The following is an 18560-nucleotide window of genomic DNA, read 5'->3' on the forward strand; positions in this document are numbered from 1 at the left end:
CTCATGCTCATTTCCCGTATTTCTGGTCAAGTGTAGTAAATAGTATTAGCACTATTATTTGGGTGTCAGAGGTGAAACTGGAGGTGTTTTTTCAATATCTAAATGGAAGAGGATAAGGAAGAGCTATGGTGCTTGACTCTCTGAATCACATGGATTGCCTTCTCAGAAATTGCATGTTACAACAAATTAGGGCCAAAGATAGAAATGATGGATAGATTTTTTATAACAAGTAAAATCATTTGGACTTAAACAGAGTAAAGATAAAATATTATTTCTGTTCTTATATTTGAAAAAAGGAAAAAGGAATAAAGTATTCATCAAATCCTTCAGTAATCCAACAAATGTCAGAGATATAGCACAGATATATAAATATTGTGTGTTGCTTATTTTAAAGGTAATGATAAGTAATGGGGCAAGTGTTGTATTTCTGTTAACAGGTAATTTTCAGAACAATGTACAATCATTGCTTTCATACAGATATAAGAATGAACACATGTTAAAGAAATTTTGGCCCTAGCCGGTTTGGCTCAGTGGATAGTGTGTCAGCTTGCAGACAGAAGGGTCCCAGGTTTGATTCTGGTCAAGGGCATGTACTTCCTGGCTCGTGCAGGAGGCAACCAATCAATGTGTTTCTCTCACATCGATATTTCTCTCTGTTTTTCTCTCTTTTCCATTCTCTCTAAAAAGTAATGAAAAAATATCCTCAGATGAGGATTAAAAAAATTTGCTCATATGATATGAAGGGAGCAGACAGATTATGACTGAATCAAAGGTAAATTCAAAACAGCATGTTTATACAGAGTAAATAAATGTCAAGAAGAATTCCATATATAGGGAAAAATAGGGGAGCAAAGAGAGCAGAGGGGGAATGAAGTTAATTAAATCACTACAAGACGTGAGAAAATTTACATGTCAGTTATCTACAATTTAAGAGTCAAAAATAGCTCTTAAACAGTGAAAGGACTAAAATCAGATAACTCAAAAAGGTGTGCAATAGATAAATTAGTGGTTTTCCACTGAAATACAAGTTCTTTCCTACATTTTTTTTGAAAGAGAATATGTTATTATATCTTAGATGGCCTCATCAGTGACTCAATTGTACTTCCTGTATCTCATCTACACCAGCTACCTCTCTACCCATTAGTGACTCAATTGTACTTCCTGTATCTCATCTACACCAGCTATCTCTCCACCCACCTCTCTACCCATTATTATGAACATGAACACTTTCTTCTTTCCCAGCCTCCCTGTCCTTGCTCACAGCTTAAGGGCCAAGCCTGAATGTTTTCCGATCATGTTGCTTTTCTGTGCCCCAATTCCACTTTAAACAGAGTCCAAGGTAAAAAGAAATTGTTCTAGACTGTTAACTGTAACCACTTGCATGAAAATCTCCTAGGAGTGCTTCTTAAAAATGGAATTCCTTGGAACCTTGCACACTTGTTGAGTCAAAATCTGGTGGGGACAGGGGCAAGTTTTTGGACAATAAGTTAGAGACTCACTGGCTTAAGGACAAAAGATATATAACATGATTAACCCTATTCATCTAAACTAAATAAGACTGAAATCTCAGGGGGAAAATGGGGTTGGGTGGGTGGTAAGAGATCAACCAAAGAACTTACATGCATATATGAATAACCCATGTATAGAGACAATAGGGTGGTGAAGGCCTGGGGTGGGGGTGGGGGTGGGGTCGTGCTAGGGGTCAATGGGGGAGGAAAGAGGGGCATCTGTAATACTTTCTACAATTAAGATTTAAAATAAAATGAAAGTTGGTGGAAATTTGCAAAAAGCAGGTTAATGGTGGAATTAGGAGGTGCAATACTAATGACCTTCTCTATAATTTCTATCAAAAATCTGGCTATGATTATTTGCAAGTTGAGTATCTGGGACATTAATACATTAATGACCTTTCTAGGCACTTGGCTAAGTGTTATTTTATCGTGTTTCTTTTTTAACTGAAAATATACTCAGACACACATTAGATAGCAAACACAATAAAGAAAAATTCATAATCATTCTCTGTTGTTTTCATTTTCTTTGTATTATTTTCCACTCTACTGCAGTTTAACTAATTATTTATTCAAATCTGTTGATCTTGAATTTTCTTATTATGTCAAGACTTGAATTCTAAGAAATTATTTTTCCTTTTCTAGATAGCATATCTGTTTTATAATAACATTTAACTCTAATAAATTCCAATTTTGTGGTATCATATAAAATTAACTTTTGTTCCCAGATCATAATTCAAATTCTGATAACCCATTGCCTAGACTTAATCTGCTCCTATTTTTATGCATTACAATTGGTTCCAAAGAGCTATATCTCTGCCTGTGGGATGAATACCATATTATTATTATCATTGCTTTTAAATACATTTTGCAATGAACACGGGAACACATACATCTCTTCAAGGTAGTGATTTTATTCCCTGTGAGACAACACCAGAAGAGGGATTACTGGATCATATGGTAGCTCTGTTTTTGTTTCTTTGAGGAAATGTCATACTGTTTTTTCATAATGTCTACCTATACCAATGTACATTACCATCAACAGTGTAAAAGGGTTCCATTATCTCCACATCCTTTCCAACACTTGTTATTTTTTTATTATAGCCATCCTAATAGGTATAAGGTGAGATCTCATTATGTATTTGGTTTGCATTTCCCAGATGACTGGTGATGTTAAGCATCTTTTCATATACCTATTAGACATTCATGATAGCCAAGATACGGAAACGCCTAAATGTTAATTGACAGATGAATGGACAAAGACATTGTGGTATATATAAAGTGATATTATTCAGCCTTCAAATTATTCACCATTTGCAACAACATGGATGAATCTGGGAAATATTATGCTAAGTAAAATAAGCCAGATACAGAAAGAAAAAAACTGCATGATCTCACATGTGGAATCTAAAAAAATTCATATACATAGAAGGACAGAGTAGAACAGTGGTTAGGAGACTGGGGGAATATGGAGATGTTGATCAAAGGGTACAAATTTGCAATTATGTATTATAAGCAAATCTAGAGATCTAGTGTACAATATGATGACTATAGCTAATATCACTGTATTGAATGATGGAGATTTGCTAAGAGTAAATTCCAGGTGCTCTCATCACACACAAAAAAATTAAAAAGTAACCATGTGAAGAGATGATATGTTAATTAGTTTGACTGTAGCATTATATGTGTAAAATGATAATGCTTTACACCTTAAATATATGCAATTTTTATTAAAAACAAAATATACAAAAATCAATACATTATACTTTTTGGACCATCCACATACTTATACTTCTTTAGGAAAGTTATTGACAATATCTATCTACTTAAATTTCTAAGTGAATATAGAATTATTTTCTTGAATTCTGTGACTTATTGGATTTTTATTAGCAGCAACATTAAATCTAAAATATAAATTGGGAATGGGCCACAAAATATTTAGTTTTTTTATCCAAGACTTTGCAAACATTCTGTATATATATATATATATATATATATATATATATATATGCATTTCATAAAACCTTTTATCTGACTCAATATGATTTTGTGGTTCATTTATTCAAACAATTTCTGATCATACTTTGTTTTTATTGTTAGTATAAATAATATCTCTACTATATTATATTCAGTTGCTATGCAAATCATGTGTGATATAGATTTTTAGGTAACATAGACCATTGCTAGCCACAGGGTTTTATTCTTGAGGCTGGCAAAACCATAATAAAAATCATTGTCTCTTAGAGAGTATGATTTAAAAAATAGTTTAAAGCCAAATTCACTATAGCTAAAATATAAGAACATTAATCTGCTACAAATCATCTAATTAAAAAGAACTAAATTTGTCAGACTTCTATTGTCTATTGCCATAAGGCCCCAATATGCTGAGATAGTTCCTCCTGCAATTTCATATTGGGCATACTGCATCTCATTTTAAAATTTCATAAGCCAGATTTTAATGATTTTAAAATTAATTACCTTTAGATTTACATTCTCTGTTGTTTTTTTGTTTTGCATATTCTGTCTCTATTGAGTTCTTTAGGGGCATTTTTAAAAATATATTGTTTTATTGATTTTTTTTAACTTTTGAGAGAGAGAGGAAGTGAGAGAGATTAGTAACATTTTCTCCACAGGCAATCATCAGAACAATAAATCATATCTTGATTTGCAGCATTTGGCAATTTATGGGTCAATATTCCCACCGTGGTTGATTGCAAGCTACCAACATAATTTCACTAAATGTGCAGCTGGGGAAAGATGTGCAGTAGTACACTATTATACAATATTTCTGCCATATGGATACTATAGATGAATAATGTAGCAAAATAATTAGGGAGTTTTGAGTATCTATTAGCCTTTGTTTTTAATATGGTATTTTAATTGTACGCTTCTATAATTTAATTTCAAATAATTACTGTGTTTAACAACCTGCTTACCGAATTTCTGAAAATGTAATAATGGACTCTCACAAGCTGGTATGAACTGGCTCCAGCCCGCAAGTGAAATAAAATCTGAATAAGGAGGCTCTGCATATGCAATATTGAAGGCTAGTTTATAAGATGGACTTAGCCTACTGAGATAAGTTGCAGACAAGTTACCTTTAATTAATGAAGCTCTTATAAAAGTAAGCCATGGAAAATGCAAGTTTGAAAGATATTAAGCATGTTATTAAGTGATTTGAAATTATTTAATGAGCTACTACTCTATTTAAGATACTGTAATGTGCTCTGGTAATATATAAAGGTAAATACAGATATAATTTCTACCTTTGGAGAATGAACACTCTAGTTGCTGGATTAGACCTGCAAACAAACCAAATAGTGTAAGGAATCTATATATATAAAAGGCTAAGTGACCATCATATCCGAAACAACTGAACGGATGACTGAACAGGCTGTGTGGGGTAACCAGGCTGGCAGGGGGGTTAGTGAGGGGCAACCAAATGACTGAGCAGCAGGCTGCATGGGGCTACCAGGCCCGCAGCGGGGGAAGTTGGGGGTGACCAGACTGGCAGGGGGGCAGTAAGGGGTGACCAGGCTGGCAAAGGGGGGCAGTGAGGGGCAACCAGGTTGACGGGGGCAGTTGGGAGTGACCACACCAGCAGGGGGTGCAGTAAGGGGCGACCAGGCCAGCAGGAGGGCACTGAGGGGTGACCAGGCCGGTGGGAGGGGCAGTTGGGGGCAACCAGGCCGGCAAGGGCGGGCAGTTGGGGTTGACTATGCCTGCAGGGGGGGCAGTTGGGGGTGACTACACCTGCGGGGGGGCGGGTAGTTGGGGGTGACCACGCCAGCAGAGGGGGCAGTTAGGAGCAGGCAGGCAGGTGAGCAGTTAGGAGCCAGTGGTCCCAGATTATGAGAGGGATGTCCGAGGGGTCCCGGATTGGAAAGGGTGCAGGCTGGGCTGAGGGGACCCCCCTCCCCATGCACTAATTTTGTGCACTGGGCCTCTAGTGTATTATGATAAATACAGGTATGTTCTGAGAGTTATGGGAGGAGATGACAGAGTGACTGACTGACATCACCTCTGTGGTACTTTCCCAATCTATAGCCTCAATTTAATCATGTGAAAATATCAAGCAAATCTATATGGAAGAGCCTTCTATAAAATAACTGACCAGTCTTATTTACAAGTTCTTGAGTCGCTATCATTTCATTCAAAAGCTGTTAAGCCCATTCACTGTGGTTCAGTGGTTGAGCATCAATCTATGAACCAGGAGGTCACGGTTCGATTCCCGGTCAGGGCACATGACCAGGCTGTGGGCTCAATCCACGTAGGGGGCAAGCAGGAGGCAGCCTATCAACGATTTTCTCTCATCATTGATGGTTTTATCTCTCTTTCCCTCTTCCTTCCTCCCTGAAATCATATTTTTTAAAAAATAAATAATAAAAAGCCGTTAAAAACACACATTTTATAAATTTGACAAAGGTTGAAAATATATTATTTTTAAAATATGTCTTTATTAAATCAATGAAGTGATGAAAATGTTACCTGCTAGCTTGTCTAAAATAAAAGTGTACAGATAGTTTTATAACATGTCTATCACTCTCTTGACAGGTGACTCAGCTAATCTAACCTGCAGAGCTTTCTTTGGGTACAGTGGAGATGTCAGTCCTTTAATTTATTGGATGAAAGGAGAAAAGTTTATTGAAGATCTGGATGAAAATCGAGTTTGGGAAAGTGACATTAGGTAAAATATTTTTTTTTCTTTTACCTTGTAGTCAAGACTAACATTTACTCTGTTGGTGTCCAGAAAGTAAGCTAAAAGGAAAGAAGTTTTTTGTTTTGTTTTACTATTATAATAATGAAAACATTGAAACATATACTGGCAATGAAGCGAAACACTGTTAAGAGACTAAGCTTATAAAACATGAATGCCATTTGTAAATAATTTAAGAGAAATAAAAAGGAGTTTTTCATTGAGGAGTGAACTGAATGTGAGACATACCAAAATACAGTTGAATATAGAAAATGTGATATTGTGCCTTTTGTTTGTAAGAGCTTTTTTTAATTGTTAAGAGGAAATACTAACAAGATAAAAGGACTCAACCAAACACAATCTCTGTCATTTCCTTTTATATGTTTTCATATTTGAGGCAGCAAGTAGACTATAAAGTACTTGGTAGGAATGATAAAGGATACATAAAATGTTTTAATTACCTTTTTAATTTGACTTTAAGGTCTAAATATGAATATAGTGGGAATGATAGAGAATAAACACTCAAAATACCACCTATTTGAGGACATAATTCTTAAGTCTCTTTTAAAAAACAATTTAAGTATTGAGGTATTCAGTTATGACTAAAATTATGCTTGGGCATAGATACTCATTTTTTATTGATCTTAGAGAAAGGAGAAGGAGAGAACCATCAATGTGTGAGAGAAACATCAATCAGTTGCCTCTGGCACACGCCATGACCCGGGATCAAACTTGCAACCTGGGTATGTGACCTGACCTGGAATCAAACCTGACACCTCTTGGTGTATGGGACAAAGCTCCAACCAACTGAGCCATACGAGTCAGGACCATAGATACTGATTTTTAATCATAATGTACACAAGCAAGGATAGTAATAATAATTAAGTTAAGACTAAATCCAAATGCTGATCATTTGTCAACACTCTCCCATCTAAAGGTTACAACTGCTGGGAGTACATGAGCATTTTATCAAAGATCCTCTTCTTGGAAGAGGACACTTTTAATAACGAGGACTTTTAAACTTGATCAAAGGTATAAAGGAAAAAGTTTTTCAGTAAAATATAAAAACACATAAAACTGTCATATAAGGTTATTTCTACTAGGATTTTTTTTTCCTGGCAACAGCTACACAAGAATCTTATACTCCAACTGCTTTCTGAAATGCCCAAATGGGCAATCCTCCAATATGTACTAAAGTGTTCCTCTGCCATTTATCATTTACTCATACACTTTGAAATGCTAACGTTAAAGAAGAACAACAAATCTCCTAACTTGCCCCCTTTCCCTTTTTGTGGGTGGTCAGAGAATGTTCTAGAAATGTATTATTCTTTAATTCTGCATTAGAAAGTGTTGTGCAGAGATGAGTTACCAAACAGATGGGTAGGTAAAGGAGGCTGAAACTTTTTGAGCAGGGAAAGGGAGCTTTAACTCTGAAATTTTCCATTTGCTCAGAAAGATTGCTAAAATCTTTGACAGCGAGATTAGTGAACATTTACCATTAATTTTAAATGCCACAATTAAGCACTTCATCGGAATACTTTGTCTACATGTTTATAATTTCATATTTCTTTAAAAGCAGGCAATTGATCTGTATCATTTTTTAAAAGGCCAGGTTGGAGGTTTCAACTGAAATGTCAAAATAACTCAAAAATTTTCTATTCTTCCTTTTTTTATTAACCTGTATATAACTAGTCCTCTAGCCTAAGCCATCAGAATATCTTATCTCACCTTTACATCATATTTCTTCTTAAAGGGAAAGCAATTCCTAAACTTTTCTTCAAGGTCTCCCTCACCTCTTTATTATGACAGTGCGATTGTCCTGTTAAGAGAGATAATGAACTGCAACTTCATTAACATCTACAAAGACAAACTTCCTCATTAAAAATGAGAAGGGCATGATATAATTTTGTTAAGATAGCATAAATCCATAGCTAAATTTGAAGTAAAGATGCTGTAGATATTTTCACATCAGATTTAGATTCATCTATTTTTTTTTTTTTTTTGTCGTGTATGTGTATGTTTGTGTGGGGTTTTTTGTTTCGTTTTGCTTTATATTTTAGAATTCTCAAGGAGCATCTTGGGGAACAGGAAGTTTCCATCTCATTAATTGTGGATTCTGTACAAGAAGGTGACTTGGGAAATTACTCTTGTTATGTTGAAAATGGAAATGGACGTCGGCATGCCAGCATTCTCCTTCACAAACGGGGTGAGTATAACCTTCTAAGCTTGAGTGGTCAACTGAACCTATAATGAGAGGGAAATAAGTGGGAACCAGGAAAAAAAATTGTTTTTCTACGTAAATTTATTCTAAATAAAATAATCACATTAACATTCGGTTTATCAAGGCAGATGACACAGTAGATGGGAGACTAGCTCAGACTCTAGAGTCAAATTTGGATTTATTGCTTTGCTTTAATACCAACTGTATAACCTTGGGCATGGTATCTAACTTCCCTGTGCTTCAGTTTCCTGATACGTGTCAACTCTTCAGTGTGTTTTAAGGATGAAGAAGACAAGAAGTAAAGAGTTAGGCATAAAGCATATACAGAGGAAGTATTTAGTTAAATATAACTTATTAGTGTTAGAAAGAAGCAAATCAATGAAAAATAACTGAAGCAGTTTTTTAATATATTTTATTGATTTTTTACAGAGAGGAAGGGAGAGGGAAAGAGAGTTAGAAACATAGATGCGAAACATCAATCAGCTGCCTCCTACACACCCCCTACTGGGGATGTGACCGCAACCAAGGTACATGCCCTTGACTGGAATTGAACCTGGAACCCATGACTCAGCAGGCCGACGCTCTATCCACTGAGCCAAACCGGTTAGGGCTGAAGTAGTTTTAAATCCAAGATTGTGTTCCTTATTAGAGGGTTATTCCTTTAGTGTAAAAATATGTCCAATGGATTCCTCATTGTATTACTTATTGATATTTTTTCTGCCTTGGATGACTTTTACATGTGCAATATCATCCCATGATTAATAACAATTCATTCATTGTGCATTAATGAATTATTATTCAACTATAATTTATTAACTATGATCAAGTAAGATAGGTTGTGGATGATTGCAACATCTGCCTCACTAAATCTGGTCCCACAACAGCCCCAATGCCTTATGTACAAGGTTAAAATGTTATATATAAATATAATATGAATTGTTTGAAATTAGTAATAATTATAAAAACAAATGAATTGTTTGAAATTAGTAATAATTATAAAATTTGGTCCATTTTAATTGGTGAAATTTTTCATATACAAGAGAAAAGTATTTTTTCATATTATACTAAGTGAAAACTCTCTAGTTTTTGCAACAACTACACTTGGTGTTCTCTTACTCAGCAAATTCACAATGATTTTAAATTCAAAGTATATGTTTAATCCTAGACTCTTTGAGGTTTGAAAACAAAAAGAACATTAAAGACTATATCCCCCACTTTATTGGGCAATAGAATCCCTTTGAATAATGTTACTTAGAACTATTAAAACAGACACCTCTGTTGTCAAGGTGACCGCAATATTAAAATACTCTACTTTGGAAGAATGTGAGTAAGGGAAAGGTAAACAACAGTTAGAAATATGATTGTTTCTTTCTCCAGCCAACATACGTATTCAGTCAATGGAGGAATTTAGAGTAGTAATATATTATATATGTAAAAGAATAGAAATTGCTTTTCAGGGCTGGAAACAACTTAAATGTTATGTAATTGAACTACTCCACAACATCTTCCCAAATTATCTAATAGCTTATACTGGATCATATTCCTTCTCAAGGAAGCCAATTCTATCTTTGGAAAGCCTAACTATTAGAAAAGTGTCCCTATTTCACTGTCTGCCCCTTGACTACAGTTCTAGACTTTTAATCTATCTTTCCCAAAACAGCCCTTTAAAAGTTTGATGACAGTCACCATGATCCTACTGGGTCTTTACTTCCCTAGATTCAACTTTTTTAGTCTTATTCACTCTTCCTTTGTGTGCATAAATTACTTTCACTATCCTGACCATTCTCTTCAATAAGGTCTAATTAAAGAGTCTAAATTATTCCCCAATAAGGGAAGTAGTAGAGAGAATATGTAGGGCATAAATAAAAATCTGTTAACTTGGACAACATATATTTTATTTTGGGACAAGGTAGGAGTGACAGTTAAGTATTATAATAAGGAGAGAGGAAGAAAAATGAAATGTATCTAAGGAGGATACAACTATTAAAGTTCTGTTCTTATAAACAGGCACACAGCCAGGAAAGGTTAAACACCCAAGGCTATTTTTAGCATGTGTGACCTAAGGTTAAGTTGCCCATAGCTAGAAAAACTTCCAGTACCACAAAAATAAATGGTTGAAGAGTCAAGGAAACTGAAAAAAACTTTCACAATAATGTCTGACTACCTAAAGATAAGGAGGAAAATTGTGGCCAATGTTAGAGCACCTTTCAATAGCTATATCTTCCACAATGGTTTACAAATTTCTATTTATACCAACAGCATTTTATTCTTAGTAAAATAAAAGCATTAAGAAACCAAAAAAGAATCCTCCAAGGTCATATATTCTAAAGGTCCCTCTTAAAGTTAGTGAGTGCCTTCTTTTTTTAAAAAAATATTTTATTGATTTCAGAGAGAGAAAGAAAGAGATAGAAACATGAGTGATGAGAAAGAATCATCAATGAGCTGCCTCCTGCACACGCCCTACTGGGAATCAAGCCCACAACCGGGCACTGAGCCACACGGGCCCTCGCTATTCCTTCATTCTAAGGGAGCTACAACAAATAAATCATCAATTCACAAAGGCAACAACACATCCAATGTCCTGTCCTTGAGAGATTTATAATTGTGTGAAATTGTTATCAGGGAAATGTGTGGATGGTCTTCCAGTATTGCTGGTGGGAGTGGGGTTCATGGTGTACCACTGGGATAAGCATTTCCGGAGGCCCCCATGGGAGAATGGGATGTGGTAGAACGCTTCATTTTTATGGAACTACATCCCTCAGATGGCAAAGTCCCATTTTCCTTAATCCAGTCCTGGAAGAGATGCAGCTTGGGATTAAGCAGAGGTAGAAGCAAAGCCAGTGTCCAGAGTGTCCGTTCCATGGTAGACCTGGGTCTGGTTTATCATTAGGCTAGTTACAGTCTATCACTCCATTGTATGTGGGATCCACATGGCCATGGGCCATATGGGAGAATTTAGGGGAGCTAGGAGAGCACGCCCCCTGCAACAAGAGTCACAAGAGTCCCGAGAGAGCAAGAGAGAGAACTCCTTTGTTTAGGAGCTTAAGTATCTGAAATTTTCCCACTTGCAATTGGCCAAGCCTACTCCTGTCAATGACCTTATTCAAGGTGTAACTGACAGATAAGAACCTTCCCTATTTCACCCAGACTTTGCTGGGCATGCGTCTAAACTGCAGCTTCCTGGAGAAGCTGCACAAATGTCATGTCTATAAAATTTGGCCTTCCCTTTGCTCCTTTCCTCTTATTAATAACCAGGTTTATTGCAATGGTATCAGAATGATCTATCCCAACTATTTGTGGGAAAGAAAAGAGATGACGTTGGTTAACATATGGCATTACTGCAAGTTCACCAGCTCTGCAAGTTTCCAAAGGTTCGGGCACACACAGAGCAAGTAAGCTAATAGTTTGGGGTTTTGATCACAGTGTCCCTGAAAGAGTCAAATTTCTGTCTTGCTAGCAATTAGGTCAATTATCAGATGAGTTGCTATATTACTCACAAGACTAAAGCTGAGGGAAGGAACTGGAAGCTGTCACTATTAATCATATTTTACTGCCATTGATTCATAAATCCCTTAACTTATCATACAGGCCTTCAAAGTCTTTCTTTTTAAAACCTCCCTAGAGAAGTATGTTAAAGCATTTGAAGAGCTCAGATTTTTTTCAAACCACAAATTATCAGTTCTGACAAGTGAACTTGCCAGGACACATCTTTGCCAAAATTACCTAAGCATTTTTTCCTCCACTGTTACTTTTTCTTCAATATTGTTGATCTAATAAAAGTGACATTAGAGCCTTCCAATGGGTGGTATGGATCCTTGGAGATTTTATTCACATGTATGAAATGAGTCTTCCTAAATGCAAAGAGGATACAGCAATAAATAATTCAGCTAGAACTGAGCTGGGCTAGATTCTGGACCAACCTTTTATCTAGAGAAAAAAAAAAAGCATAGTTCCACAAAAACTGGCTGAAAATTTACCAGAGAATTAGACCATTGAAAACCTTGCTTGAGAATATTCCAAGTTGTTTATTCCTGCAGAGAGGATAGGCATTTGGACAGTTAGGATTATGGCAAACCTTCAATATAGACATATTTTACATACTATACAGAGAACTAGATGCAGTGAAAGAGAGACAAAGAATTTTTTAAATTGCATTGATATTAAGCATTCCTAAGGGCCATTGGGCCATATTAGTCTTTGTTTGTCTTGCCCCTTATTCTTCACTCTAGTCCCTGGCCTGACAAGCTTGAAATTTAGACCCTGGCTTTACAAAGAACCAAAGCACAGTTGATACATTCACTACTGTGTCAGTTCTTGCCCCATTATTGTTCATACATGACTGAGTTCCATATATGAATCTCTGAATATTTTACCCAGATGTGCTTGCTTTGGTTTCTAATTGCGGGGGTCTAACTTGACTTGCATCAAATACTGACCTTCAGTTTTCCTCCAAAACCCTGAGCTTTCCAATTCCCTCCATTTTTACAATTTCCATTTCCCTGACGCAAACAATTCTCCAGATGGAAACTGTTGGGATTCAGAGTAGGCCAACTCAAAATATCCCATAATGACATATTGATTACTTTGAATTAAAGTCACTTAGGAAACTTCCAATGCAAGAACACTCTGACCTCTCTCTTTCTCTGCCCCCTCTTAAAGCAGGAGATGAATCTCCCAGGTGAATAGTGCCCACCCTGCATCTGAAGGCTAAGAGAGACACCCTTATCATTAGAGTTTAGGAATCCAGAACAAAAAGCTCACATAAAAAAACCTTGGTGCCTCTTCATTAATTTATTGCCCAAGCTCAAACCTTGCGTAGATTTCTTACTAATGAATACTAACATTTTTGTCCTGTCAATTCCTCAGAAGTTTATTATTTCTTAGTCTAAAAAATATAAAAAGGTGCCCACTTCAATCATTTCTCTAAGCATTATTATGTTATCTTGAGCATCATTTATGATTTCCATGCACACACATTAAATTGGCTTTACTCCTCTTAATCTGGTCTTGTGTCAATTTTATTATTAATCTATCCATAAGAATTCAAGAAGGGCAGAAGGTAAATTTCACCCTTCCTAACAATACCCAGTAGGACTGGCTCTGGCTCAGGCCTGGCTGCTCTTACACTCATCAGCCAGTCATAAATTTCTTCTTCATTCTCTGTGGTTTTGATCCATACTCTAACAGTGGCTGACCTCAAAGTGTGGACATCATTATTATCTGGAGCAAAGCTGTTTAATGGTTTAAGAGTATGAACTCTGGAGCAAGGTTATCTATTTAAATCCCAACTAGCTGTGCTATCTTAGACAAATTACTTAATTTCTGAGAGCCTCAAATTTCTCTTCTATAAAATGGTGATGATGATAATAATAATAATAATGACTTCCATAAAGAGAAGCTCTGAGGATTAAATAAACTCATATATGTCAATACAAATCACTATAGCTGACACATGTTTATCACCCAATAAATATTAGCAGGTAATACACGATTTCTCTGCTCCAACTACATGATATTCTGGGCAATTTAGGATGCAGCAATAATGTGTTTCATTAAAAAAGTCCTCAAATCTAATTTATCTTTCATTAAAATGGTCAGCTTTACTTCCAGCAATTGTATTCAATTTGATTCTATATTTTACCTTTTAGTAGATTTACTTTAGTTTGAGTGCACTGTCCTAAAGATCTTCACTCATTTATTCATGCAGTTAATGATAATTATAAGAGCCTACTATGTGTCTGGCTCTGATAATATTAAATGAATGGGAAATAAGAACCAATATACTTTGGAATGCTATCATCTACTTTTTAAATTGCACTGATATTAAGCATTCCTAATATTGTGCTTGTAGGGAATGTTTGACTTTGAAACTGTCAAATTAAGGGGATGCTTATTATCAATCCTATTCTGAATAGTTATGTTTAAATACATTGATTACAATAATATGGCAGTTCATTCATCATGAAGTAGTTTGGGAATTAGCAAATTATCTATCTAAGATACTATTACTAGTTAATAATGATAAACATCTAGATTTTCTCTATTCCCCCTCAAACTCATTTTAATTCTTGCACACAATAGTCTCTCCCCCTCCAAAGAAAGTAATCAATAGGAATTAGAGTTGTTCAATAAACTCTCTAGTCCTCAGAATATCTTTAGTAATGTAATTAACATGCACATTATTTAGGATGAATTGTTTTAAAGCTGGATGAATTTAGACCAGGTGGACTCCTTATCCCTTCTTCTAATGAATCTTTTTTGTAATATGTACCCCTATCCTTGTTAGTATTTACCTAGTGCATTTATTTACTGAGAGATACAGTAAGACCAAAGAACTATTTAAACATCTCACAGGACTCATCTTTGACATATTTAATCACTGGTTTTAGAAAATGGGAAAGCCAAACTTTCCTAGATATCAAAACTTTCTCATCATCTATATGGTGGCATCTCCCTAGAAAGACAATGACCCATTAAAAACGGAATAGGCATCCAGGAAATACTCACTCAGTCATTGCTGTGGGGGAGAAAAAATAATTTTCCCTTTACCCTTCTAGGTTCTTGGCTGAGATACCCCCTGTAATAAGAAACCAGATTAACAGGGGAAAAAGATACAGAATTTCAATAGCGTGTAAACCTCCTGTATACAGGGGGGATACTCAGGAAAACTGAGTAACTTCTCCGAATGGCCCCAGCCACCACCTTAAATACCCTCAAGCTAAAAGCCAAATATGATGGTGGGGTGGGAGGCGCATTATGGGAGATTACCAGGAAAAGCACAGTAAACAAAGAGGGTAACATTGTTATGTAAACATAAGTTAATGCCTTCTCCAGTGATAAGCGTTTCTAGAAATTTAAAGTCATTTTTCTCTTTCCGATACAGAGAGGGAGGAACCCTTACAAATGAAAGGTTTTTTTATAAATGTAAATGTCTTTTACAAAAGAGTAATTTCTTGATTTTCAGAGTTTTTCCTGTGTCTGCTGTTTCTTAAAAATAATCAGCCTAAAATAATCCTTATGCCAAAAAGGCATATTTTTGGATGGTATATTCTGCTCCCCTTATAGCTTATGCAGTGACAAAATATTAAGGAACTTGAGTTATGTTGCTGCAGCATCTGCAAATCAGAGCCATCAGGTTTACCAAATTATCTCCTTGGATGAGATCAGACATTTTGCATTCAAAATTTTCTTCTATTCTATAGCAGTTTTCTTACTTTTCTGTTCTCCAATTGTATAAGACATCTAAACAGCTGACCCAAACTTTTGTTCTTGTTAACTAAATGCCAAAAAAAAAAATACCCAAGAAGAACACCTGGAGGCTATTATGAATCCAGGAGCACACACTGTCTACTACTAGGGATTTCATACATTTCAGTTTCTTGATATGGGCATTCCAACATGGTTATTTGATTGCCACCAAAATTACCTGCATGGAAACTAAACTTTTCAGCTATTTCCTTAGACATGCAACATATGATTTAAGTGAGCTTAACTCCAACTTATTTTTTACCTCTACACTGGGACATCTTTTCAAAAGTCTGTTGATTGTAGTTTTTTTCTGATCAGCTACAGCATGGAGATTTATTATGTAGCATAGTTTTGCATTTTAGTAATTTTGGTCATTCAATTTTATTGAGTGTGGACTAGAATATCCAAGCAGCATCTTTGTTAGGAAAAAAGAACCACTGGTCGCTGATAATTAGCTTATTTCTCAATTAATAATTAACCACTGGTCACTGATAATTAGCTTATTTCTCAATTAATAATTAACGGGGATGATCCTGGACAAAACCAAGATTGGGAGTCAAGAATGATAAGCCCTTCAGTTTTTACCATTCTTGGTGAACTAATCCAGTGGGCCAAAGCTCTTAGTATTTAATTATACATGGGAATAGCCATTGGAAGTTCTTTATTTGCTCTATTGTATTTTTCACTTGTTTTCTCAACTAAATGTAAATTCTTGATAAAGATCTTTCACTGGTACTTCTTGTTATATGTTTTATTATACATAACCCACTGCGATGAGTGGGATGATTAAGTGTATACTGAGTAAAATGAACTTTGCAGCAGGATTTCTCAATCTTGTCACTATTGAGGTTTTTGGCCAGGTGATTATTTGTTGTGGGGTGATTCAATGTGTTGTCCTACACATTGTAGAATGTTTAGCATAATTCCTTGCCTCTACCCATTAGATGCCAAAATTATCTTTCCCAGTTGTAACAAATATTATCTTAAAGATTGCTAAATGTCCCCAGGAAACAACATTGTCACCAGTTGAGAACCAGTGACCGATAGTATGGATATCAGAATAATGAGTATTTTAATCTTGAAAACCCTCCAAGATTATATCAGATGTAATTGGAAGTTCAAGAGAATGGGTGCTTGTTATGCCATGGGAAATGATGAATAGGTTCCTTGTGTTTCCACTCTTGGAGAGTCAACTAGAAGTCACTAGAGCAATGCTTCACAATCTTTTTGTTGTTGTTACTGCAATCTTTTCAGTACACACAAATCACCTAGGGAGTTTGTTAAAAAGGGATTCAAATTCAGTAGTCTGGGTGAGACTCAAGACTTAAATTTCAAACAAGTTCCTTATTTATGCTGACAGTGTTGGTCTGTGGACCACAATTGGCATATCAAGGTCTTTGCCTGGACAATAGATCCTCTAATAAACTTGGCAGTATCTAATAGGTAAAGAGCAACTAGCTCTCTTGAGTTCACTGTTTCCATGACAGAGAAATGAAAGAGGGAGGAGTAAAGCCAGTCACTGGGACTAATTCCAACTAATTGCCTCATTCTTCTTACATGGTCAACACTTTTGAACCTATTTGAACATTGCCCTCATACTCTTAATGAGGTTACTTGTCTCATGTATTCAAAGAAATTGTGCTTTATAGAACACATTTGCTACTCAGAGAGATGTCTGAGGGGGACTCTCTTTAAGTATTAAATAATTAACCTTTTAAATGAAAAGAGCTCTCATTGTTGGACATAGTTCTTATATAATTCTCTTTTTTAAAAAAGGAAATCTGCCTGACCAGTGTGGCCCAGTGGTTGAGCATCAACCTATGAACTAGGAAATCATGGTTCAATTCCTGGTCAGGGCATGTGCCTGGGTTGCAGGCTAGATCCCCCAGTAGGGGACATGCAGGAGGCAGCCCATCAATGATCTTCTCTCATTATTGATGTTTCTATCTCTCCCTCTCCTTCTGTGAAATCAATACAAATACATTTTTAAAAAATAAAAAAGGAAATCCACTTAGAAATGTCTCAACAACATATATATGGACATATATTTCAGCGTATGCGAATAGCAATTACCAAAGAGGAACAAGATATATGATGGGCAGTAAATACTGCTAATTTCCTGTTTTGAATATTTATATTCAGCTAAATTTCAATTATGCATAGTAAGAAAGAGCTGGCATAGTATGAGAAAGGCACTGCCACATATTATTAATCAATGATATGACAGCAAGGAGGCAAAGAAAAAATAACACACTAATACCAACTATATAAATAGTTACTATGTGTTCAAAAGTTCAATTCATTTTTATTTTTTAAGTATAGTTGGCATACAATCTGATATTGGTTATGTTAGTTTCAGGTGTGCATTATAGTGATTCAACATTTTGTTAACATTAAAAAAAAACAACACATTCAAACCTGTAAAGAATTTTTGGGGGTTTATTTGAGCCAAATTGTAGACAATTGCTAGGAAACAGAATCTCAATGTATTGAGATAGTGCTCCTGAGATTGGCAGTTTTGCACCTTGTTTTATACATTACCATCAAAGGAGGAGATGTGAGTTACATGAAATCCATTGGTGATAGATTAGAGAGGAGGGAGAAAGCAAAGTGGGGAAACCACTGGGTTTGGATAAAAAGTGAAATGTTAGACACATGCTTCTTTTACATAAGTGGGTTAGCATAGTTAGCAGTAAACAATTAACATGATAACAACAACAATGAGGGAATCTGTGGTCTTAGCCAGGGTGCCAGGTCTGTGCCCTGAGGGGTCCGGGAAAAGGGAAGTTACAGGTTACCCTGACATTCCATTGGTAAGTTATCTTAGATGCAAAAAGACAATAGGTTCAGTAAAGATCAAAGTTGATCTTTGTCAGGGAAGATACTG

General features: G+C 35.7%; 1 protein-coding gene across 1 annotated transcript in view; it reads left to right on the plus strand.

The window, feature by feature from the left end:
- IL1RAPL1 (interleukin 1 receptor accessory protein like 1) overlaps positions 1 to 18560 on the plus strand; it is a gene marked incomplete at its 3' end in the record, with an annotated part of 1207355 nt that overhangs the window by 1151425 nt on the left and 37370 nt on the right. The window contains exons 6-7 of the mRNA XM_079764725.1: positions 6063 to 6195; positions 8265 to 8410. Of these exons, the coding sequence (XP_079620851.1) occupies positions 6063 to 6195; positions 8265 to 8410 (279 nt within the window). The remainder of the gene's footprint in view (positions 1 to 6062; positions 6196 to 8264; positions 8411 to 18560) is intronic.

The sequence above is a fragment of the Cnephaeus nilssonii genome, assembly GCF_951640355.1.
Source record: "Cnephaeus nilssonii genome assembly, chromosome: X".
NCBI lineage: Eukaryota > Metazoa > Chordata > Mammalia > Chiroptera > Vespertilionidae > Cnephaeus > Cnephaeus nilssonii.